The sequence below is a fragment of the Stegostoma tigrinum genome, chromosome 11 (assembly GCF_030684315.1).
Source record: "Stegostoma tigrinum isolate sSteTig4 chromosome 11, sSteTig4.hap1, whole genome shotgun sequence".
In the NCBI taxonomy this organism is placed as follows: Eukaryota; Metazoa; Chordata; class Chondrichthyes; order Orectolobiformes; family Stegostomatidae; genus Stegostoma; species Stegostoma tigrinum.
In genome coordinates this window covers 2506543-2530059 of record NC_081364.1, presented here as the reverse complement: position 1 = coordinate 2530059, position 23517 = coordinate 2506543, and the positions used below count along the sequence as shown (strand labels likewise).

The following is a 23517-nucleotide window of genomic DNA, read 5'->3' as shown; positions in this document are numbered from 1 at the left end:
CTAGAATTCCCTCCCTAAGGGCAGTGTGGGTCTACCTACAGCATGTGGACTACAGCAGTTCAAGAAGGCAGCTCACCCCCACCTTCTCAAGGGAAACTAGAGACAGGCAATAAATATTGGCCCAGCCAGCGATGCCAACATCCTAAAGCCGCCTAATTTATTGGGAATATTTCATTCACAAACCACCCTGTAGCCTTTGCAGGGAACTTCAGTTGCTCTCTAACATGTTGTAAATACTCAATCAGGTAACCAAAAGGTGACATTCTTACATTTGCATCGCTTCCACTGAATTTTTGTCATTTTCTTTCAAGAACTCATCAAACATGGCTGCGTCTTCCTCAAGGTACTGCTCAGCCTTCTCAAGTTTCATCTCCTCTGCGGCAGCCACTTCATCCAATTTCCTCATCTCATCCTTCTTCATGGTCAGTGAGTACTGGACAGGAGCAAACACCCAAGATCCATTAGGAAATGAGCAAAAATAAACATCTCCCCAGCCCACCACGTCTATTCCCAAGTGTCTGTTCCACACTTATGGTCTTCCCATGGCCATGACCCGATTGCAAAGGGTGTACTGATCACTCAGCTCCAATATTCCACAGTCTATACCTTAACCGATTGAACCGATGAAATCAACTGGGCTCCTGTGCTTCGAGAGCCTATGAAAGTGTGACAACGAGGATACTTCAAAAAAGACACTATAGAGTGGGGATTTTTGGAGCTTGATACGAACCAAGAGCAAAACAGGATTAAATAAATATCTGAGCGAGAGACGGAAACAAGAAAATAGAGCAAGTGTCACAACTGATGACTAGTGCCTTGGTTGACTGCAATTAATACAAAGCAGGTTTTGTCAAAAAGACACTAAGTAACATTATTTTTAATCAACACAGACATTAACAAACTTATAAAGAAGATGAATTATTAGCGAGTTTTGAGAAGATTTGTAGCTCAGGTTGAGGTTCTGGATGTAAGTTTGCTCGCTGAGCTGGAAGGTTCGTTTTCAGACGTTTCGTCACCATTCTAGGTAACATCATCAGTGAGCCTCCGGTGAAGCGCTGGTGTTATGTCCCGCTTTCAATTTATCTGGTTAGGTTTTCTTGCGTTGGTGATGTCATATCCTGTGTTGGTGATGTCATTCCCTGTTCTTTTTGTCAAAGGGTGGTAGATGGGCTCCAAATCAATGTGATTGTTGATGGAGTTCCAGTTGGAGTGCCATGTTTCTAGGAATTCTCATGCGTGTCTCTGTTTGGCTTGTCCTAGGATGGATGTGTTGTCCTAATCAAAGTGGTGTCCTTCCTCATCTGTATGTAAGGATACGAGTGATAGTGGGTCATGTCGTTTTGTGGCTAGTTGATGTTCATGTATCCTGGTGGCTAGCTTTCTGCCGGTTTGTCTAATGTAGTGTTTGTCACAGTTCTTGCAAGGTATTTTGTAGATGACGTTCGTTTTATTTGTTGTCTGTATAGGGTCTTTTAAGTTCATTAGCTGCTGTTTTATTGTGCTGGTGGGTTTGTGGGCTACCCTGATGCCAAGGGGTCCGAGTAGTCTGGCAGTCATTTCCGAAATGTCTTTGATGTAGGGGAGAGTGGTTATGGTTTCTGGGCCTGTTTTGTCTGTTTGTTTGGGTTTGTTGCTGAGAAATCAGTGGACTGTGTTCATTGGGTACCCATTCTTTTTGAATACACTGTATAGGTGATTTTCTTCTGCTCTGCGTAGTTCCTCTGTGCTGCAGTGTGTGGTGGCTCGTTGGAATAATGTTCTAATGCAGCTTCGTTTGTGGGTGTTGGGATGGTTGCTTCTGTAGTTCAGTATTTGGTCCGTATGTGTTGTTTTCCTGTAGACGCTGGTTTGAAGTTCCCCAATGACTGTTCGCTCCACTGTGACATCTAGGAATGGCAGTTTGTTTGTTGTTTTCCTCCTCTTTTGTGAATGTTATGCCAGTAAAGGGTATTATTGATGGTCTTGAAGGTTTCCTCTAATTTGTTTCGTTTAGTGATGACAAAGGTGTCATCCACATAGCGGACCCAAAGTTTGGGTTGGATGATTGGCAGAGCTGTTTGTTCCAGTCTCTGCATTACTGCCTCTGCTAAGAACCCTGATATCGGGGATCCCATGGGTGTACCGTTGGTTTGTCTGTAGGTTTTGCTATTGAAAGTGAAGTGGGTGGTGAGGCATAGGTCCACTAGCTTGATGATGCTGTCCTTGCTGATGAGGTTGGGGGTGTCTGGTGTATGTGTCTTCGATTCTTCTAATAGTGTAGTCAGTGTTTGTTTGGCCAGGTTGATGTTGATGGATGTGAACAGGCCTGTTACGTCAATACATGACATCACCAACCCAAGGAAACCTAAACACATAAATAGAAAGCGGGACATAACACCAGCGCTTCACTGGAGGCTCACTGATGATGTTACCTAGAATGGTGACGAAACGTCTGAAAACAAACCTTCCAGCTCAGTGAGCAAACTTATATCCAGAAGATGAATTATTAATTGCTATACTATTAATAAACTTAAACCTTTGCCCAAAATAGATACATATTCACATACAAAGCAAAAAAAATGGACAAGTTGACACAAGTATTACAGGTGGGAAAAAAATATAGTGAGGGAAACACATATCTGTCTCACTGGTCCAGATTGCAACAGTAGCATGAGCTATTCTCTCAAGGGTCAGTACCAAGGGAGTGCCACTCTGTTGGGGTTCAGTGCTGAGGGAGTGCTGCGCTGTCAGGGATGTTAGTGCCAAGGGAGTGCCACTCTGTCAAGGCAGAGGATACTGAGGAAATACTGCACTTTCGGAGGGTCAATATTGAGGGAGCACCGCAATGTTGGGAGTCAGTACTGAGGGAGTGCTGCACTGTCGGGGGGGGGAGGGTCAGTGCTGAGGGAGTGCCAAACCGTCGGACGGTCAGTGCTAAGGAAGTGCCACACTGTCAGAGGGTCAGTACTGAGGTAGTGCCGCATTGTCAGAGGGTCAGTGCTGAGGGAGCGCCACACTGTCAGAGGGTCAGTGCTGAGGGAGTGCCACACCGTCGGAGGGTCAGTGCTAAGGAAGTGCTGCACTGTTGGGGCATCAGTGCTGAGGGAGTGCTGCACTGTCGGGGGGGGGGGGTCAGTGCTGAGGGAGTGCCACACCATCGGAGGGTCAGTGCTAAGGAAGTGCCACACTGTCGGAGGGTCAGTACTGAGGTAGTGCCACACTGTCGGCGGGTCACTGCTGAGGGAGTGCCGCACTGTCGGAGTGTCAGTAGGAAGGGACATTAGTCAACTAGATGGGCTTTTAACAATTGACAGTGATTAGATGGTCACTATTTAAAAACTGGTTACATGGCATCAAGTTTGATTTTGTAAAAGCCATGTGTTGGACGTGGCGGACTGACTGAGGAAAAGGGTCTGCAACTTTTCACCTTGGCACTGAATGAGCTGAAAGAAAAAAAATGTTTCCAGTGACAAGAGCACACAGGTTTATGGTAATTTGTAAAAAGCAAACAGGCAAAGAGAGGGGGCAGTGGAAGAAGGCGCAATGATACCTCTCGAAATGAAATTGGGTAAATCATTATTAAAAATTATTTAAACCTTTTAAAAATGGTGCATTTGGGATAGAGGCTAGTACTGGTGCATAGACCAACTGGGCTCCTGTGCTTCGAGAGTCTATGAAAGTGTGACAATGTGTATACTTGGAAAAAGACACTATAGAGTGGGGATTTTTGGAGCTTGATACAAACCAAGAGCAAAACAGGATTAAATAAATATCTGAGAGAGAGAGAGACAGAAACAAGAAAATGGAGAAAGTGTCACAACTGGTGACAAAGGGAAAAAGTTCAACAGTAAGAGAAGGAACACAATAAACTGGCGAAACCAAGACAGAGCAGGAAACTTGACAAGTAAAATAATTCTTATTTCCATACTAATTAATGTTACCTGCAGCATAAACATTTCTCTTTTCTTGTTGATATAATCATTCAAGGTTTCTTTCTCAATCTGTCGATCTGAAATGACACAAATTTAAAACCGATGTACAGCAACTGAGAGAAAAAGGAGGGGGAGATGGGGAGATACAAATAAAGACATACAGAGGAAGGGGATTGAAGGCACACTGAGGCAAACAGAGACAGAAGGATAGAGAGAAAGGGAGACACACACTCTGTCTAAATCCACCAACATTACCCTGTATTCCCTTCTCCCTCTAAATTGCCCCTTAAATATCTCTGGAATATTCATTTCAATCACTCCTAGTGGGAACAAGTACCACATTCCTGGGAGTGTTTGATTCAGATTCTAAAAGGTAGGAATACAGAATTCCGACAACCGGGAGCAAATAGGCAGTACCTCTTGTGACTTTGACCTTCCATGATGGATCACTTTTGAGAGCAGACAACTTTTTCACATTGGCCTGATGCTCAGCCTCTGAATCCTCCTCTGGTTCTTCCTCTACCTTTTGGGGGCTGCCAAATTTTGCATTAACTCGAGCTGCATATGTGACCTTCTCATGAATCTTGAGTTTCTTTTGTTCATTTTGTTCCTAGAGTCCGGAATCAAGCAGGAAGTGGAGGGGAAAATGGTAGTGTTAATGGGGAGTTAATTGTTTAATTCTAGACTCTTGTGCTCCGTATGAGCCTCATTATAGAATCATTGAGTGACACCGGCTATTCACCCCATCAAGTGTTTTCGATTTCTTTTCAATCAGTCACTGGAGAACATTCCTAACAATATCAAAAGTAGGATTAGATCTTTGGATCACATAACACTGCTCAGCATTTCAATACCATCCTAGATACCAAGGTGTAGAGCTGGATGAACACAGCAGGCCAAGCAGCATCAGAGGAGCAGGAAAGCTGATGTTTCAGGCCTAGGCCCTTGGCCTGCTGTGTTCTTTCAGCTCTATACCTTGGTATCTCAGATTCTCCAGCATCTGTAGTTCCTACTCTCTCTAATGCAATCCTAGCTGACTTTCCACCTCAACTCCCTCCCCATAAACCCCAATGCTCTAGTCGCAACCTCAGAATGTCCCAGACTCCATTCCTGTGTATGTCCTGTTCCACAAGCAGGACAGACCCAGCAGAGTTGGTGTCGCAGTGGTGTACAGCTGGGACGGAACTGCCAAAGGGTTTTCAACATTGAGTCCAGATCACACAATGCCAAATGGAAGCAAGTCAAACCTCCTAGCCTGCCCCTACCTCTTGGCTGATGATTCAGTGCCCCTTCAAGTTGGACAACACTTGAAGGAAGCACTGAGGGTGGCAAGAGCACACAATGTACTCTGGGTGGGGGATTTTGATGTCCTTCACCAAGCGTGGCTCAGCAGCAGTAATACTGATCAAGCTGGTCGGGTCCTAAAAGGACATCGCTGCTAGACTGGGTCTACGGCAGGCGGTGAGGGAACCAACAAGAGGGAAAATCCACTTGACATTTCTCGCACCATTGAATTTTTTTGGAATTGATCGATTAAAGAAGCAGCATAGTAAAAATGGACTGGATGATTTACTTTTGCGTATTCATTCCATCCCTACACTTTTCTGTTGGAATGCTCACTGATTTATCGTGTGACTCCAACATTTACCAGGTTTTATTCTTTTCACAAATAAAAGATGATCACAGCAGCTACTGGAAATCTGAAACACAAACAGAAAGTGTTGGAGAAACACAGCAGATCCAGCAGTGCCTGAAAATAGAGACAAAGAGCGAATGTTTCAAATCGACCATAACTGGTTCCAGCATTTTTGGTTGTTAATTATTACTTAAAGGAGCATAGGTAAGGTGAATGACAAGGGTCTTTTTCCTAGGGTGTGGGAGTTCAAATCTAGGTGGCATAGTTTTAAGGTGAGAGGAGAAGATTTAAAAAGGGGCAATTTTTTTACACAGAGTATGGTTTGACTGTGGAATGAACTTTCAGAGGAAGTGGTGGATGTGGGAACAATTACAATGTTTAAAAGACATTTGGATAAGTTCATGAACAGAAAGGTCTGGAGGCACATGAGTCAAGTGTATCATGGAATTATAGAATCTCTACAGTGTGGTAACAGGCCCTTTGGCCCAACAAGTCCACACCGATCCTCAGAGCATCCCACCCAGACCCATTCTCCTATATCCCACCTAATCTACAAACCCCTAAACACTATGGGCAATTTAGCACGACCAATTCACCTAGCCTGCACATCTCTGGATTATGGCAGGAAACCGGAACACCTGGAGGAAACCCACACAGAGATGAGGAGAATATGCAATCTCCACACAGACAGTTGCCCGAGGCTGGGATTGCCAGGTCCCTTGTTCTTTGAGGCAGAAGTGCTAACCATGGAGACACTGTGCTGCCCTTGTATGCAGATAGGACTAGGTTAGTTTGGGTAACTTGTCCGCGTGGACTGGTTGGACTGAAGCATCTGTTTCCATGCTGTATGACTCCATGACTTATGATTTTCTGGGGGTCAGTTAGCTCAGTTGGCTGGACAGCTGGTTTACAATGCAGAGGGACACCAAAAGTGTGGAGTCAATTCCTGCACTGGCTTATGTTACCATAAAGGATTCTCCTTCCCAACATCCTCCCTCAGCTGAGGCATGGTGATACTCAGGTTAAACCACCACCATCATCTCTCTCTCCCTCTCTCTCTCTAATGAGAGAGCAGCCTACGGTCTGGTAAGACTATGGTGACCTTACATTGTTTTCTAAACTGTTTTGCAAAACCTTCCTTGTACAATGTATTAAAATATTACCTTTTTCTTCCGTTCTCTTTCAATATCTCGAAGCACAAAGATATCACAGTCTTGAGGAATCTTGAAAGGGTTGCGTCTCTCATTGAGGAATGTTGGGCATGCTGCAGCGAAAAATCAAAACTGTTTCACTTTGGGTGGAGTATTATTCATCTTCCTTTTTAAAAAATCTCTGGTTCTCTAACAATTAACAAAAGAATTTGCAATTCTTCAGCAAGTTTCTCAACCCCAGGATGACCAGAACACATCGCTGACAAAGAAAGACTACTGAAGTGAAGGCTCTGTTATAAAATAGGAAGTGTAGCAGTCAAGATAATAAAATGTGAGGCTGGATGAACACAGCAGGCCAAGCAGCATCTCAGGAGCACAAAAGCTGACGTTTCGGGCCTAGACCCTTCATCAGAGAGAGTCTCTCTGATGAAGGGTCTAGGCCCGAAACGTCAGCTTTTGTGCTCCTGAGATGCTGCTTGGCCTGCTGTGTTCATCCAGCCTCACATTTTATTATCTTGGAATTCTCCAGCATCTGCAGTTCCCATTATCTCTGATACCAGTGTAGCAGTCAGTTTGAGCACAGCAGGTTCCCAATACCCCACTGTGATAATGATCTGATACTGACACTGTTTGAAAAGTGACTTCTGGAATGACACCAGAGATAGCTCTGCTTCTATTCTTTGAAAGAAGAGCTGTGATTTCTGTTACTTCCAAATTAGATAGTAGACAGTACAAGAGTTTAATACCTCACGTGAAAAATGGAATCTCTAGCAGTGCAGCCCCACTCAGTACTGCACTTGGAGGATCACAAATGGAAGATGTAATCTTTTGCTGTCGTCCTGGAAGTGTTTGATGGAGGAACAGTATAGAGGAAGCTTTACTCTGTACCTAACCCTGTGTGCTGTCCTGGAAGCAGGAAGGCTGACGTCTCGGGCCTAGACCCTTCATCAGAAATGGGGGAGGGGGAGAGGGTTCTGAAATAAATAGGGAGAGAGGGGGAGGTGGATCGAAGATGGATAGAGGAGAAGATAGGTGGAGAGGACACAGACAGATCAAAGAGGTGGGGATGGAGCCAGTAAAGATGAGTGTAGGTGGGGAGGTCGGGAGGGGATAGGTCAGCCCAGGGAGGACGGACAGGTCAAGGAGGTGGGACAGACATCCCCTGAGGTTTGTCTGGAGGGAGGAGGATAACTTCTTCAGATTAGGCATATTTAGATTTCTGATGAAGGGTCTAGGCCCGAAACATTAGCTTTCCTGCTCCTGAGATGCTGCTTGGCCTGCTGTGTTCCTCCAGCTCCACACCTTGTTATCTCAGATTCTCCAGCATCTGAAGTCCCTACTATCTCTGGTCTATATTTACCTGTGGTTTTTGTCTCCTTCCGTTCTAAATAACGATGTTACACTGGCAGTTTTCCAATCCTCTGAGATTTTTCCTGGAGGATTACTACCACTGCATCTACTATCTCTGTAACTACTTCCTTTAATATCCCAACAGGAGCAGGGATTTAGGTCATAAGACAGAGGAGCAGAAATTGGGCCATTCGGCCCATTCAGTCAGATCCATCATTCAATCATGGCTGATAAATTCCTCAGACCCATTCTCCCGCTTTCTCCTCGTAACCCTTTATCCCCTTGATAATCAAGAACCTATCTATCTCAGTCTTAACATACTCAATGACCCGGCCTCCACACCCTTCTGTGGCAGTGAATTCCACAGATTCACCACTCTGTGGCTGAAGAAGTTTCTCCTTATCTCCATTCTAAAAGGATTTCCCTTTACTCTAAGGCTCTGCCCTTGGGTCCTAGTCTCTCCTACCAGTGGAAGCATTTTGTCAACATCCACTTTGTCCAGGCCATTCAGTATTCTGTAAGTTTCAATGAGGTACCCCTTCATCCTTCTAAACTCCAACTGTATAGTCCCAGAATCAAACGTTCCTCTTCTTAGTCTTTAGCCCATTAGTTTCCCTACAACCTTTTTCTCTAATGATAATTATTGTACTTAACTCCCACACGACCGCACCACTTTTCAGTTTGGAGTTAATTGCCACCTTGGTTATTTAGTAATTATGGAATGTCATTAATGTTTTCTACTGTGATGCAAAGTTTTTATTCAACTCCTCTGCCATTTCCTGGTTCCCCATCATTATTATTATTATTATTATTATTATTATTATTATTATTTTGCCAGCCTCATTCTCTTAGGGGCCTATGTTCACATTGACCTGTCTCTTCCTTTTTATACATTTAAAGGGCAACTGACTGTTTTTTTATAATTGCTTGCATGTTTACCCTCAAAGTTCATTTTGTCTTTTTTTCAGTCATCATTTGTTTATTTTCAATACTTTCCCAATCTTCTGACCACTAATCTTTGCCACATTATTTTTTTTCTTTCAATTCAGTATCATTCTTCACTTCTCTAATGAACAATGATCAGTTTATCCACTTCTTAGTATCCCTCTTCCTCACTAGGCTATACTTTTGTTGTAACTGACGACTAGCTTTGTTTCAACGTCAGCCATTGTTCCTTAACAATTACAACATTTTAAAGTTATTTGGACAGGTACAAGACTAGGAATGGATTAGAGGGATTTAAGCCAAATACAGTCAAGCAGCATGAATTCAGTTCAGGACACTTGGTCAGTAGGCGTTGAACAAATTGGGCTGAAGGGCCTGTTTCTGAGCTGTAAGACTCTATGATTCCATTTCTGTCTTTGCAGCCAAATTCCTTTCTCAATGCACTCCAGCCAACTGTCCCTCCTTTCTTTGTAAATACGCTTATTTAAGTTTGTTTTTGGGCAGTTGTTTCTGGTTCAGATTTCTCATTGTCAAATGGAATGTTATATTCTACATGTAAATGATATAGATGAGAATTTGGGAGGATGATAAGTAGGTTTGCAGATGGCATGAAGATTGGCTGTGTGGTTAGTAGTATTGAAGAAGGCCACGGGAAGATATAGACATGTTGGTTAGATGAGCAAATCAGCAGCAGATAGAATTTAACCTTTATAAGTATGAGGTGATGCAGCTTGGAGGAAGTAACAGGACAAGGGAGTACTCAAAGAATGCAAGGTACTAGATAGCTCAGAGGAATAGAGGTATTTTGGGTAGTTGATCTGTGGAACTCATTGCTGCCAAGGGCTGTGGAAGCCAAGTCATTGAGTGTATTTAGGATAGAAATATATAGTTCTTTCATTAGTATGGAGATCAAGGGTTATGGGGAGAAGGTAGGAGAATCGGGTTGGAAAACACATCACCCATGATAGAATGGCAGAGCAGATTTGATTAGCTGATTGGCTTAATTCTACTCCAAGTTTTATAAGGGACACTTGCTTTTATCAGTCGTGGCATAGATTATAAAAGCAGGAAGGTCATGATGGAGCTATACAGGACTTCGGTTAGGCCACAGCTGGAGTACAGTATGCGGTTCTGGTCACCACACTATAGGAAGGATGTGATTGCACTGGAGGGGGTGCAGAGGAAATTCATCAGGACTTTGCCTGGGATGGAGTATTTCAGACTTGAAGAGAGGCTAGTTAAGTTCAAGTTGTTTTCTTTGCAGCAGAGAAGGCTGGAGGGGGACCCAATAGAAATATATAAGCTTATGAGGGGTATGGTCAGGCTGATAGAAAGCAGCTGTTCTCCTTAGTTGAAGGGTCAATAACAAGGGGCATAATTTTAAGTTGAAAGGCAGGATGTTTAAGAGAGGATTTGAGGGAAAACTTGTTTCACCCAGAGAATATTGGGAATCTGGAATGCACTGCCTGGGCAGGTAGATGAGGTGGAAAACCTCACAATCTTTAGAAAGGATGTACATGTACATTTGAAATGTCATATTCAAGGTTATGGCCAAGTGTTGGAAAGTGAGTCTAGTGTAAGAGAGATTTCTGTGGACTCAAGAGGCTGAAGGGCATTTTCTGTGCTGTATGACTATTGAAACACTGTGGCTGGCTACAAGAGCAGATCAGAGGCTGGGACGGGCTATAGCTGAGATACCAGAGGATTTCAAACATTGTCTCAGTATTAAATAAAAACAAAAAGGAAGAATTGACCAAGTAATTACAAGCCAGTCAGAAAAACCTTACTGGTGGGGAAATTTTTAAATATTCTTTTGTTTTTAATTCACTCATGGGATATGGGCATTGCTGGCTGTCCCTAGTTGACCTTGAAAATAATTCTGAGGGATAGAATATATCCGCACTTGGAGAGGCACAGCTTACTTGGGAGAGTTCAGCATAGATTTGTTAAGGGAACGTTGTCTTTGACAAATTTAATTGAATATTTTGAGGAGGTAATGGCGAGCACAGATGGGGATGATGTGTTTGATGTGGTCTATATGGATGTTAGCAAGGCTTTGGGTAATGTCCCTTATGGCAGACTGGATAAGGGAGTGAAAGCCCATAGGCTTGAAAGCAAAGAGGCATGTTGGATCCAAAACTGGCCGAGAGTCAAAAAGCAGAGGGTGATGGTAAAGGATTGTTCCTGTGACTAGAAGTCTGTTTTCAGTGGGATTCCTCAGGGCTTGGAGCTGGAGCCCTTGATGTTTCTGGTGTCCATTGATTACTTAGTCTTGAATGTAGGGGTTATGATAAGGAAGTTTGTGGGTGACATGAGAATTAGTAGGGTGTTTAATAATAAGGAGAAGAACTGTAAACTTCAGGAAGGTGTCAGAAGACTGTTCACGTAGGCAGGACAGTGGCAAGTGAAATTCAACCTCAAAAAGTCAGGTAATACAGTCAGGGAGGCCTAGAAAGGGAAGGGATTACACTATTAACAGTTGGACCCTGGAAGGTTCTGATGAACAAAGGGACCTTAGCGTGCATATCCATGGATCTCTGAAGTTGGCAGGGCAGGTAGATAAGGTGATTAGGTAGACTTCTTGGAAATTTGGATAGGATGAATAGCTAATGTCTTTTTCCTTGGGGAGGAGAGTCCAAAACTAGAGGACATGTGGTTAAGATGAGAGGGGAAAGGTTTCAGAAGGACCTGAGGGGCAACTTTTTCATGCAGAGGGTGGAGCTTGTGTGGAATGAGCTGCCAGAGGAGGTAGCGGAGGTAGGTACAATTACAACATTTAAAAGGCATGTGGATTAGGTATATGAATAGGAAGGGTTAGAGGGATACGGGCCAAATGGTGGCAAATGGGATTAAGTTATTTTGGGATATCTGGCTAGTGCAGTCACGTTGGACCAAAGGGTCTGTTTCCATGCTTTATGACTCTATGAGTACTGCAGTGAATAACTCATCTCCTGACACTTCAAAGCCTTTTCCAGCAAGTCTGCAAGGCACAAGTCAGACGTGTGATGGAATGTTCCCTACTTGCCTGAATGAATGCAGCTCCAAGAACACTCAAGAAGCTCAACACTATCCAGGACAAAGCAGCCCTAAAATTTCCTTTCCAAACACCTAGTGGACTGCAGCAGTTCAAGAAGACAGATCATGACTACCTTCTCAAGGGCAACTAGGAATCGACAATAAATATTGTGTTTTTGCAGCAATGTCCACATCTCGTGAAAGAATTAGAAAAAAAAACTGATATGTAGAAATTGAAATCATTTTTGTTCTGAAATCATAAATATCCCAAATCCTGCCTTTCAGTACCCTTTCCAACCTGTGACTAGCTCTGAAAATGAAGCAAAGTCTCAATAATTAAATAATATACATAAGATGAAACACTACAAAAATACACCATTCGGCCCTTTGATCCCATGCTACCTCATACTTCCTTATAGCTGCAATCAGTGTAATATTTGACAATTCACAGGCATCAATAATGAATCTTCAGAATACTGACTATTACAGTGAGCACTATGTGTGGAATTACCTGAAGCTAGATACTTTTCACTCTCAGCAGTCAGTTTTCCAGAATGTTGAGACACAGTCTGTGATGCTAAATAAGTAGAAAAGGCAATTATTGTGAATAACGAATACTGCAATTTTTGGACAGGTTCATCAATTTCAAGAAAAACAAAATCTTATTTTAAAAAAAATCTGACATGAACTGTATTAATACAAGTCACAGTGAGACAATTATCAAAGAGCACCAACTGAAACGCAGCATTCAGAACTCACACGGGAACCTTGTCTAGCTAATAGCTCAGATAATTTTGGTGTTGTAGAAGCAGGTTTACTTTGTATTTGATTAGATTAGATTCCCTACAGTGTGGAAACAGGCCCTTCAGCTGAACAAGTCCACACCGCCCCTTGCAGCATCCCACCCAGACCCATTCCCCTATAACCCACACACCCCTGAACACTACGGGCAATTTAGCAAGGCCGATCCACCTAGCCTGCACATCTGTGGACTGTGGGAGGAAACCGGAGCACCCAGAGGAAACCCACGCAGACACGGGGAGAATGTGCAAACTCCGCACAGACAGTTACCCGAGGCTGAAATCGAACCCGGGTCCCTGGCGCTATGAGGCTGCAGTGCTAACCACTGAGCCACCGTGCCGCCCTAACCATGTGCTGAGCCTGTCCTGGGAGTGTTCGACGGGAGACAGTGGAGAGAAAGCTTCACTCTGTATCTAATCCCATTCTCGACCTGTCTTGGGAGTGCTTGATACCACCAGTATAGAGGGAACTTTATTCTGTATTTAACCGTGCTGTCTCTGTCCTGGGAGTGTTTGATGGGGACAATGTAGAGGAAGGTTTATTCAGACATTTGTGACTAAAATTAATGACATTGCTTATCAGGGGAAGAGCCAAAAAGATTAAGGAAAACATACTTTTTGAAACATTTTGAGTGTCTTCATTCTCAGGTGCCTGTGTCTCAGAGGATGTGATTGGTGACAACTCCTCCATGGATATTTATCTGAAAAGAACCAAAAAGTCACAAATGCAGAAGCGTCTCAAAATAGAAAACTTACTGCACAGTCCCCGTCCCTGGGTGATGGAGCGGGGGGGTCACTTACTGCATGGTCCCTGTCCCTGTGTGATGAGGTGGGGGGGTCACTTTCTGCACACTCTCTGTCCCTGGGTGATGGTGGGGGGTCACTTACTGCACACTCTCTGTCCCTGGGTGATGGGAGGGGGTGTCACTTACTGCACACTCTCTGTCCCTGGTGATGGGGGGGGGTCACTTTCTGCACACTCTCTGTCCCTGGGTGATGGTGGGGGGTCACTTACTGCACACTCTCTGTCCCTGGGTGATGGGAGGGGGTGTCACTTACTGCACACTCTCTGTCCCTGGGTGATGGGGGCGTCACTTACGGCACGGTCCCTGTCCCTGGGTGATGTCACTTACTGCACACTCTCTGTCCCTGGGTGATGGGGGCGTCACTTACGGCACGGTCCCTGTCCCTGGGTGATGTCACTTACTGCACACTCTCTATCCCTGGGTGATGGGGGCGTCACTTACGGCACACTCTCTGTCCCTGCGTAATGGGGGGGGGGGTCACTTACTGCACACACTCAGTCCCTGGTGATGGTGGGGGTGTCACTTACTGGACACTCTCTGTCCCTGGGTGATGGGGGGGTCACTTACTGGACACTCTCTGTCCCTGGTGATGGTGGGGGTGTCACTTACTGCACACTCTCTGTCCCTGGGTGATGGGGGGGTCACTTACTGGACACTCTCTGTCCCTGGCTGATGGGGGGGGTCACTTACTGCACACTTACTGTCCCTGATGATGGGGGAGTCACTTACTGCACCCTCTCTGTCCCTGGGTGATGGGGGGGTCACTTACTGCACACTCTCTGTGTCTGGGTGATGGGGGGGTCACTTACTGCACACTCTCTGTCCCTGGTGATGGGGGGGGTCACTTACTGCACACTCTCTGTCCCTGGTGATGGGGGGGTCACTTACTGCACACTCTCTGTCCCTGTTGATGGGGGGGTCACTTACTGCACTCTCTCTGTCCCTGGGTGATGGGGGGTGTCACTTACTGCACTCTCTCTGTCCCTGGTGATGGGGGGGTCACTTACTGCACACTCTCTGTCCCTGGTGATGGGGGGGGTCACTTACTGCACTCTCTCTGTCCCTGGTGATGGGGGGGTCACTTACTGCACACTCTCTGTCCCTGTTGATGGGGGGGGTCACTTGCTGCACACTCTCTGTCCCTGGTGATGGGGGTGTCACTTACTGCACACTCTCTGTCCCTGGTGATGGGGGGGGTCACTTACTGCACTCTCTCTGTCCCTGGTGATGGGGGGGGTCACTTACTGCACTCTCTCTGTCCCCGGTGATGGGGGTGTCACTTACTGCATACTCTCTGTATCTGGGTGATGGGGGGGTCACTTACTGCACACTCTCTGTCCCTGGGTGATGGGGGGTGTCACTTACTGCACACTCTCTGTCCCTGGTGATGGGGGGGGGTCACTTACTGCACTCTCTCTGTCCCTGGTGATGGGGGGGTCACTTACTGCACTCTCTCTGTCCCTGGGTGATGGGGGGGTCACTTACTGCACTCTCTCTGTCCCTGGTGATGGGGGGGGGGGTCACTGACTGCACACTCTCTGTCCCTGGTGATGGGGGTGTCACTTACTGCACACTCTCTGTGTCTGGTGATGGGGGGGGGGCACTTACTGCACTCTCTCTGTCCCTGGTGATGGGGGGGGTCACTTACTGCACACTCTCTGTCCCTGGTGATGGGGGGGGTCACTTACTGCACTCTCTCTGTCCCTGGTGATGGGGGGGTCACTTACTGCACACTCTCTGTCCCTGGGTGATGGGGGGGTCACTTACTGCACACTCTTTGTCCCTGGGTGATGGGGGGGTCACTTACTGCACACTCTCTGTCCCTGGTGATGGGGGGGTCACTTACTGCACTCTCTCTGTCCCTGGGTGATGGGGGTGTCACTTACTGCACACTCTCTGTCCCTGGGTGATGGGGGGGTGGTGTCACTTACTGCACACTCTCTGTCCCTGGTGAAGGTGGGGGGTCACTTACTGCACTCTCTCTGTCCCTGGTGATGGGGGGGGGTCACTTACTGCGCACTCTCTGTCCCTGGGTGATGGGGGGGGGTGTCACTTACTGCACACTCTCTGTCCCTGGTGATGGGGGGGGGTCACTTACTGCACTCTCTCTGTCCCTGGTGATGGGGGGGTCACTTACTTCACTCTCTCTGTCCCTGGTGATGGGGGGGGGGTGTCACTTACTGCACACTCTCTGTCCCTGGTGATGGGGGGGTCACTTACTTCACTCTCTCTGTCCCTGGTGATGGGGGGGGGGGTGTCACTTACTGCACTCTCTCTGTCCCTGGTGATGGGGGGGGTCACTTACTGCACACTCTCTGTCCCTGGTGATGGGGGGGGGGTCACTTACTGCACACTCTCTGTCCCTGGTGATGGGGGGAGTCACTTACTGCACACTCTCTGTCCCTGGTGATGGGGGGGGGGTCACTTACTGCACACTCTCTGTCCCTGGTGATGGGGGGGGGTCACTTACTGCACACTCTCTGTCCCTGGTGATGGGGGGGGTCACTTACTGCACTCTCTCTGTCCCTGGGTGATGGGGGGGGGGTCACTTACTGCACACTCTCTGTCCCTGGGTGATGGGGGGGGGGTCACTTACTGCACTCTCTCTGTCCCTGGTGATGGGGGGGTCACTTACTGCACACTCTCTGTCCCTGGTGATGGGGGGGGGGGTCACTTACTGCACACTCTCTGTCCCTGGTGATGGGGGGGGGGGGTCACTGACTGCACACTCTCTGTCCCTGGTGATGGGGGGGGGGTCACTTACTGCACTCTCTCTGTCCCTGGTGATGGGGGGGTCACTTACTGCACACTCTCTGTCCCTGGTGATGGGGGGGGGTCACTTACTGCATTCTCTCTGTCCCTGGGTGATGGGGGGGTCACTTACTGCACTCTCTCTGTCCCTGGGTGATGGGGGGTGTCACTTACTGCACACTCTCTGTCCCTGGTGATGGGGGGGGGGGGTCACTTACTGCACACTCTCTGTCCCTGGTGATGGGGGGGGGGTCACTTACTGCACTCTCTCTGTCCCTGGTGATGGGGGGGGGGGGTCACTTACTGCACACTCTCTGTCCCTGGTGATGGGGGGGGGGTCACTTACTGCACTCTCTCTGTCCCTGGTGATGGGGGGGTCACTTACTGCACACTCTCTGTCCCTGGTGATGGGGGGGGGGGTCACTTACTGCACACTCTCTGTCCCTGGTGATGGGGGGGGGTCACTTACTGCACTCTCTCTGTCCCTGGTGATGGGGGGGGGTCACTTACTGCACTCTCTCTGTCCCTGGTGATGGGGGGGTCACTTACTGCACTCTCTCTGTCCCTGGTGATGGGGGGGGGTCACTTACTGCACACTCTCTGTCCCTGGGTGATGGGGGGGGGGGTGTCACTTACTGCACACTCTCTGTCCCTGGTGAAGGGGGGGGTCACTTACTGCACTCTCTCTGACCCTGGGTGATGGGGGGGGTCACTTACTGCACACTCTCTGTCCCTGGTGATGGGGGGGGGGTCACTTACTGCACACTCTCTGTCCCTGGTGATGGGGGGGGGTCACTTACTGCACTCTCTCTCTCCCTGGTGATGGGGGGGGAGTCACTTACTGCACTCTCTCTGTCCCTGGTGATGGGGGGGTCACTTACTGCACTCTCTCTGTCCCTGGTGATGGGGGGGGGTGACTTACTGCACTCTCTCTGTCCCTGGTGATGGGGGGGGGGGGTCACTTACTGCACTCTCTCTGTCCCTGGTGATGTTGTGGGGTGTCACTTACTGCACTCTCTCTGTCCCTGGTGATGGGGGGGGTGTCACTTACTGCACTCTCTCTGTCCCTGGTGATGGGGGGGGTCACTTACTGCGCACTCTTGTCCCTGGTGATGGGGGGGGGTCACTTACTGCACACTCTCTGTCCCTGGGTGATGGGGGGGGGGGTGTCACTTACTGCACACTCTCTGTCCCTGGTGAAGGGGGGGGTCACTTACTGCACTCTCTCTGACCCTGGGTGATGGGGGGGGTCACTTACTGCACACTCTCTGTCCCTGGTGATGGGGGGGGGGTCACTTACTGCACACTCTCTGTCCCTGGTGATGGGGGGGGGTCACTTACTGCACTCTCTCTCTCCCTGGTGATGGGGGGGGAGTCACTTACTGCACTCTCTCTGTCCCTGGTGATGGGGGGGTCACTTACTGCACTCTCTCTGTCCCTGGTGATGGGGGGGGGTGACTTACTGCACTCTCTCTGTCCCTGGTGATGGGGGGGGGGGGTCACTTACTGCACTCTCTCTGTCCCTGGTGATGTTGTGGGGTGTCACTTACTGCACTCTCTCTGTCCCTGGTGATGGGGGGGGTGTCACTTACTGCACTCTCTCTGTCCCTGGTGATGGGGGGGGTCACTTACTGCGCACTCTTGTCCCTGGTGATGGGGGGGGGTCACTTACTGCACACTCTCTGTCCCTGGTGATGGGGGGGGGGTCACTTACTGCACACTCTCTGTCCCTGGGTGATGGGAGGGGGTGTCACTTACTGCACACTCTCTGTCCCTGGTGATGGGGGGGGGTCACTTTCTGCACACTCTCTGTCCCTGGGTGATGGTGGGGGGTCACTTACTGCACACTCTCTGTCCCTGGGTGATGGGAGGGGGTGTCACTTACTGCACACTCTCTGTCCCTGGGTGATGGGGGCGTCACTTACGGCACGGTCCCTGTCCCTGGGTGATGTCACTTACTGCACACTCTCTGTCCCTGGGTGATGGGGGCGTCACTTACGGCACGGTCCCTGTCCCTGGGTGATGTCACTTACTGCACACTCTCTATCCCTGGGTGATGGGGGCGTCACTTACGGCACACTCTCTGTCCCTGCGTAATGGGGGGGGGGGTCACTTACTGCACACACTCAGTCCCTGGTGATGGTGGGGGTGTCACTTACTGGACACTCTCTGTTCCTGGATGATGGGGGGGGGTCACTTACTGCACACTCTCTGTCCCTGGTGATGGTGGGGGTGTCACTTACTGCACACTCTCTGTCCCTGGGTGATGGGGGGGTCACTTACTGGACACTCTCTGTCCCTGGCTGATGGGGGGGGTCACTTACTGCACACTTACTGTCCCTGATGATGGGGGAGTCACTTACTGCACCCTCTCTGTCCCTGGGTGATGGGGGGGTCACTTACTGCACACTCTCTGTGTCTGGGTGATGGGGGGGTCACTTACTGCACACTCTCTGTCCCTGGTGATGGGGGGGGTCACTTACTGCACACTCTCTGTCCCTGGTGATGGGGGGGTCACTTACTGCACACTCTCTGTCCCTGTTGATGGGGGGGTCACTTACTGCACTCTCTCTGTCCCTGGGTGATGGGGGGTGTCACTTACTGCACTCTCTCTGTCCCTGGTGATGGGGTGGTCACTTACTGCACACTCTCTGTCCCTGGTGATGGGGGGGGTCACTTACTGCACTCTCTCTGTCCCTGGTGATGGGGGGGTCACTTACTGCACACTCTCTGTCCCTGTTGATGGGGGGGGTCACTTGCTGCACACTCTCTGTCCCTGGTGATGGGGGTGTCACTTACTGCACACTCTCTGTCCCTGGTGATGGGGGGGGTCACTTACTGCACTCTCTCTGTCCCTGGTGATGGGGGGGGTCACTTACTGCACTCTCTCTGTCCCCGGTGATGGGGGTGTCACTTACTGCATACTCTCTGTATCTGGGTGATGGGGGGGTCACTTACTGCACACTCTCTGTCCCTGGGTGATGGGGGGTGTCACTTACTGCACACTCTCTGTCCCTGGTGATGGGGGGGGGTCACTTACTGCACTCTCTCTGTCCCTGGTGATGGGGGGGTCACTTACTGCACTCTCTCTGTCCCTGGGTGATGGGGGGGTCACTTACTGCACTCTCTCTGTCCCTGGTGATGGGGGGGGGGGTCACTGACTGCACACTCTCTGTCCCTGGTGATGGGGGTGTCACTTACTGCACACTCTCTGTGTCTGGTGATGGGGGGGGGGCACTTACTGCACTCTCTCTGTCCCTGGTGATGGGGGGGGTCACTTACTGCACACTCTCTGTCCCTGGTGATGGGGGGGGTCACTTACTGCACTCTCTCTGTCCCTGGTGATGGGGGGGTCACTTACTGCACACTCTCTGTCCCTGGGTGATGGGGGGGTCACTTACTGCACACTCTTTGTCCCTGGGTGATGGGGGGGTCACTTACTGCACACTCTCTGTCCCTGGTGATGGGGGGGTCACTTACTGCACTCTCTCTGTCCCTGGGTGATGGGGGTGTCACTTACTGCACACTCTCTGTCCCTGGGTGATGGGGGGGTGGTGTCACTTACTGCACACTCTCTGTCCCTGGTGAAGGTGGGGGGTCACTTACTGCACTCTCTCTGTCCCTGGTGATGGGGGGGGGTCACTTACTGCGCACTCTCTGTCCCTGGGTGATGGGGGGGGGGTGTCACTTACTGCACACTCTCTGTCCCTGGTGATGGGGGGGGGTCACTTACTGCACTCTCTCTGTCCCTGGTGATGGGGGGGTCACTTACTTCACTCTCTCTGTCCCTGGTGATGGGGGGGGGGGTGTCACTTACTGCACACTCTCTGTCCCTGGTGATGGGGGGGTCACTTACTTCACTCTCTCTGTCCCTGGTGATGGGGGGGGGGGTGTCACTTACTGCACTCTCTCTGTCCCTGGTGATGGGGGGGGTCACTTACTGCACACTCTCTGTCCCTGGTGATGGGGGGGGGGTCACTTACTGCACACTCTCTGTCCCTGGTGATGGGGGGGGGGTCACTTACTGCACACTCTCTGTCCCTGGTGATGGGGGGGGGGTCACTTACTGCACACTCTCTGTCCCTGGTGATGGGGGGGGTCACTTACTGCACTCTCTCTGTCCCTGGGTGATGGGGGGGGGGTCACTTACTGCACACTCTCTGTCCCTGGGTGATGGGGGGGGGGTCACTTACTGCACTCTCTCTGTCCCTGGTGATGGGGGGGTCACTTACTGCACACTCTCTGTCCCTGGTGATGGGGGGGGGGGGTCACTTACTGCACACTCTCTGTCCCTGGTGATGGGGGGGGGGGTCACTGACTGCACACTCTCTGTCCCTGGTGATGGGGGGGGGGTCACTTACTGCACTCTCTCTGTCCCTGGTGATGGGGGGGTCACTTACTGCACACTCTCTGTCCCTGGTGATGGGGGGGGGTCACTTACTGCATTCTCTCTGTCCCTGGGTGATGGGGGGGTCACTTACTGCACTCTCTCTGTCCCTGGGTGATGGGGGGGGGGGTCACTGACTGCACACTCTCTGTCCCTGGTGATGGGGGGGGGGTCACTTACTGCACTCTCTCTGTCCCTGGTGATGGGGGGGTCACTTACTGCACACTCTCTGTCCCTGGTGATGGGGGGGGGTCACTTACTGCATTCTCTCTGTCCCTGGGTGATGGGGGGGTCACTTACTGCACTCTCTCTGTCCCTGGGTGATGGGGGGTGTCACTTACTGCACACTCTCTGTCCCTGGTGATGGGGGGGGGGGTCACTTACTGCACACTCTCTGTCCCTGGTGATGGGGGGGGGGTCACTTACTGCACTCTCTCTGTCCCTGGTGATGGGGGGGGGGGGTCACTTACTGCACACTCTCTGTCCCTGGTGATGGGGGGGGGGTCACTTACTGCACTCTCTCTGTCCCTGGTGATGGGGGGGTCACTTACTGCACACTCTCTGTCCCTGGTGATGGGGGGGGGGGTCACTTACTGCACACTCTCTGTCCCTGGTGATGGGGGGGGGTCACTTACTGCACTCTCTCTGTCCCTGGTGATGGGGGGGGGTCACTTACTGCACTCTCTCTGTCCCTGGTGATGGGGGGGTCACTTACTGCACTCTCTCTGTCCCTGGTGATGGGGGGGGGTCACTTACTGCACACTCTCTGTCCCTGGTGATGGGGGGGTCACTTACTGCACTCTCTCTGTCCCTGGTGATGGGGGGGGGTCACTTACTGCACTCTCTCTGTCCCTGGTGATGGGGGGGGGGTCACTTACTGCACACTCTCTGTCCCTGGGTGATGGGGGGGGGGGTGTCACTTACTGCACACTCTCTGTCCCTGGTGAAGGGGGGGGTCACTTACTGCACTCTCTCTGACCCTGGGTGATGGGGGGGGTCACTTACTGCACACTCTCTGTCCCTGGTGATGGGGGGGGGGTCACTTACTGCACACTCTCTGTCCCTGGTGATGGGGGGGGGTCACTTACTGCACTCTCTCTCTCCCTGGTGATGTTGTGGGGTGTCACTTACTGCACTCTCTCTGTCCCTGGTGATGGGGGGGGTGTCACTTACTGCACTCTCTCTGTCCCTGGTGATGGGGGGGGTCACTTACTGCGCACTCTTGTCCCTGGTGATGGGGGGGGGTCACTTACTGCACACTCTCTGTCCCTGGTGATGGGGGGGGGGTCACTTACTGCACACTCTCTGTCCCTGGGTGATGGGAGGGGGTGTCACTTACTGCACACTCTCTGTCCCTGGTGATGGGGGGGGGGTCACTTACTGCACACTCTCTGTCCCTGGGTGATGGGAGGGGGTGTCACTTACTGCACACTCTCTGTCCCTGGTGATGGGGGGGGGTCACTTTCTGCACACTCTCTGTCCCTGGGTGATGGTGGGGGGTCACTTACTGCACACTCTCTGTCCCTGGGTGATGGGAGGGGGTGTCACTTACTGCACACTCTCTGTCCCTGGGTGATGGGGGCGTCACTTACGGCACGGTCCCTGTCCCTGGGTGATGTCACTTACTGCACACTCTCTATCCCTGGGTGATGGGGGCGTCACTTACGGCACACTCTCTGTCCCTGCGTAATGGGGGGGGGGGTCACTTACTGCACACACTCAGTCCCTGGTGATGGTGGGGGTGTCACTTACTGGACACTCTCTGTTCCTGGATGATGGGGGGGGGTCACTTACTGCACACTCTCTGTCCCTGGTGATGGTGGGGGTGTCACTTACTGCACACTCTCTGTCCCTGGGTGATGGGGGGGTCACTTACTGGACACTCTCTGTCCCTGGCTGATGGGGGGGGTCACTTACTGCACACTTACTGTCCCTGATGATGGGGGAGTCACTTACTGCACCCTCTCTGTCCCTGGGTGATGGGGGGGTCACTTACTGCACACTCTCTGTGTCTGGGTGATGGGGGGGTCACTTACTGCACACTCTCTGTCCCTGGTGATGGGGGGGGTCACTTACTGCACACTCTCTGTCCCTGGTGATGGGGGGGTCACTTACTGCACACTCTCTGTCCTGTTGATGGGGGGGTCACTTACTGCACTCTCTCTGTCCCTGGGTGATGGGGGGTGTCACTTACTGCACTCTCTCTGTCCCTGGTGATGGGGGGGTCACTTACTGCACACTCTCTGTCCCTGGTGATGGGGGGGGGTCACTTACTGCACTCTCTCTGTCCCTGGTGATGGGGGGGTCACTTACTGCACACTCTCTGTCCCTGTTGATGGGGGGGGTCACTTGCTGCACACTCTCTGTCCCTGGTGATGGGGGTGTCACTTACTGCACACTCTCTGTCCCTGGTGATGGGGGGGGTCACTTACTGCACTCTCTCTGTCCCTGGTGATGGGGGGGGTCACTTACTGCACTCTCTCTGTCCCCGGTGATGGGGGTGTCACTTACTGCATACTCTCTGTATCTGGGTGATGGGGGGGTCACTTACTGCACACTCTCTGTCCCTGGGTGATGGGGGGTGTCACTTACTGCACACTCTCTGTCCCTGGTGATGGGGGGGGATCACTTACTGCACTCTCTCTGTCCCTGGTGATGGGGGGGTCACTTACTGCACTCTCTCTGTCCCTGGGTGATGGGGGGGTCACTTACTGCACTCTCTCTGTCCCTGGTGATGGGGGGGGGGGTCACTTACTGCACACTCT

At 50.4% G+C, this 23517-nt stretch overlaps 1 protein-coding gene across 2 annotated transcripts in view; it reads right to left on the bottom strand.

The window, feature by feature from the left end:
* cfap100 (cilia and flagella associated protein 100) overlaps positions 1–23517 on the bottom strand; it is a 38517-nt gene that overhangs the window by 14319 nt on the left and 681 nt on the right. For both annotated transcript variants that reach the window (XM_059649695.1, XM_059649696.1), the window contains exons 2-7: positions 13424–13509; positions 12520–12585; positions 6711–6811; positions 4329–4521; positions 3921–3988; positions 270–433 (exon numbers count right to left, since the gene is read on the bottom strand). In XM_059649695.1, coding sequence (XP_059505678.1) covers positions 270–433; positions 3921–3988; positions 4329–4521; positions 6711–6811; positions 12520–12585; positions 13424–13499 — 668 coding nt within the window. In that variant the 5' untranslated portion in view covers positions 13500–13509. The remainder of the gene's footprint in view (positions 1–269; positions 434–3920; positions 3989–4328; positions 4522–6710; positions 6812–12519; positions 12586–13423; positions 13510–23517) is intronic.